Genomic DNA, 1,985 nt, shown 5'->3' with positions numbered 1-1,985 from the left:
ACATACACACACACACATACAAACACACACACACACAAACAACTTACTCTGCACATTGAGCTGTATACTCCTAGACACATTCCCCGCAGCGTTGTTAGCCGTACACTGGTACAATCCGTCATCTTCCAGCCTCACAAGCATGAACTCCAGTGACCCCGCGGGCAACATCCGGTGACGTAATCCCGTGGCCGGGAATGGTTTCCCGTCCTTCGACCACGTCACTTCCGGCTTGGGCTGCCCGCTCGTCTCACACTGTAGCAGGGCTCGGGAGTTGACGATCTGAGCCGTCTCCACCGGGCCGTCCTCGATCTCAGGGGGTACTGTGGGAAGAGGAGACATCGGGAAGGGTTAGAGAAAATTAATATATTATTCCACATCTCTTTAACCCTATCCGTACGCCCTGGGGTCATTTTGTATTCTTCACATTTTAAAATACTTCTGGTACGAAGATATCTTTGAAGCTTTCAGTATTTCTCAACAAATTATTTTGACAGACTGCTATGCAAAGCGTACGGATTGGGTGCATGAGTGCATTTCATCTTTGGAAAATGGTGACACAGAGTTCCCCACGTCGTATGGATACGATAGTAAACACGACGTACTGATAGGGTTAAATCTTTTCTTAGCGAGCATATTTTCTAATCAATTTAATGAAATCAAATTACTGTAAATAAGGAAGTCTAAGAAAGATGAAGGACTGAAGATATCAACACGACTATAAAACACAATGAGAGGAAGAGTATTATTATTATCATATTTGGAACATGTGTTGAGAATGTGAGAGACATGGTTTCCATATCAAGCATGGTACTGGAGACAAAATGGAAAAATAAGAGGAGGTAGTTCATCAGGAAGTTATTAAAGTACGATCGTGACTGAAGTTATCACCCAGGGTCTGGATGTGTCAATGCTTTAAGAAGACATTGCGGATGGTTACGGAAACTTATTGCACATATCTTAACTCACTGAGGAGGCACATTCTATGGCAACACTTAAAGACACGCCATTTTGTAGCAGCTTAAAAAAGAAAGCATCATTTCGTTATTTTTACAAAATTTACCGTGGTGTTTATGTACATACATATGTGTGTAAGTGTGTGTACGAGTGTCGGTGTGTGTCTGTGTGTATGTACGTGTGTTGACATGTATGTGCTTATGTGCGTTTGTATGCCTGTTTGTGTTTCGATATGATATTGCCAGTGTACATGACGCACCCATGATGGACACCCGGAACTGCAAGCGGTCATCTCCTGCCTCATTCCTGGCCTCACAGGAGTAGTCGCCGAAGTCCAGCAGCTGGGCCGAGATGATCACCAGCTGACGCCCGTTCTCCTGGGGACGCATGATGAGACACATGATGAGACACAATACGCCAAACGTATTGCATTTTTGTTCGTTTGTTTGTATGTTTGCTTGCTTGTTTGTTTGTTTTCTTGTCTGCCTGCTTGTTTTTTTTTGTAAGTTTGTGGATGTGTTTGTGTGCTGGTTAGTTTGTGTGTGTGTTGTGTCTTTGTTTGTCAGTCTGTTTATGAGTGTGTGTGTGTGTGTGTTTGCTCGTTTGTTTGTTTGATTGAATGATTCATCACAAATGAGCACATCTACATAATAACAACCGTTTATAGTTTGGGTTTGATTAAAAAGAAGCAAATAGACCCAATAATGGCCTTTTAGTGCGCGGGAAATGCATGGTAAACAAAAGAAAAGAAAAGAACAGGGACGAAGCACGATGTGGGTCAAAAGAAAGGGCTTTTTTCTTTCTTTTTGTGCGTGTTTGTTCGTCAACTTTCAAGAGCAGTGTGTGCCATATACGGCGCATCAATTTTAAAACAACAATATCTCACAATAGTTAGCATTGAAGAACACATATTTCAGAATTCGCTAAGAGACTAGAACTTTTCAGAAATAAAACCATTACGTAGAGCTAATGACCACAAAAACATAACAACAGAGCTATTGACAACAATATCATAATATTCTTTTTTTATT

At 41.5% G+C, this 1,985-nt stretch overlaps 1 protein-coding gene across 1 annotated transcript in view; it reads right to left on the bottom strand.

Moving 5' to 3' along the window:
- LOC101857206 (hemicentin-1) overlaps window positions 1–1,985 on the bottom strand; it is a gene marked incomplete in the record, with an annotated part of 120,102 nt that overhangs the window by 49,605 nt on the left and 68,512 nt on the right. The window contains 2 exon segments of the mRNA XM_013087487.2: window positions 48–320; window positions 1,214–1,331. Of these exon segments, the coding sequence (XP_012942941.1) occupies window positions 48–320; window positions 1,214–1,331 (391 nt within the window).

Source organism: Aplysia californica, unplaced genomic scaffold (assembly GCF_000002075.1).
Source record: "Aplysia californica isolate F4 #8 unplaced genomic scaffold, AplCal3.0 scaffold00593, whole genome shotgun sequence".
NCBI lineage: Eukaryota > Metazoa > Mollusca > Gastropoda > Aplysiida > Aplysiidae > Aplysia > Aplysia californica.
This window is presented reverse-complemented; position numbering and strand designations above follow the sequence as displayed.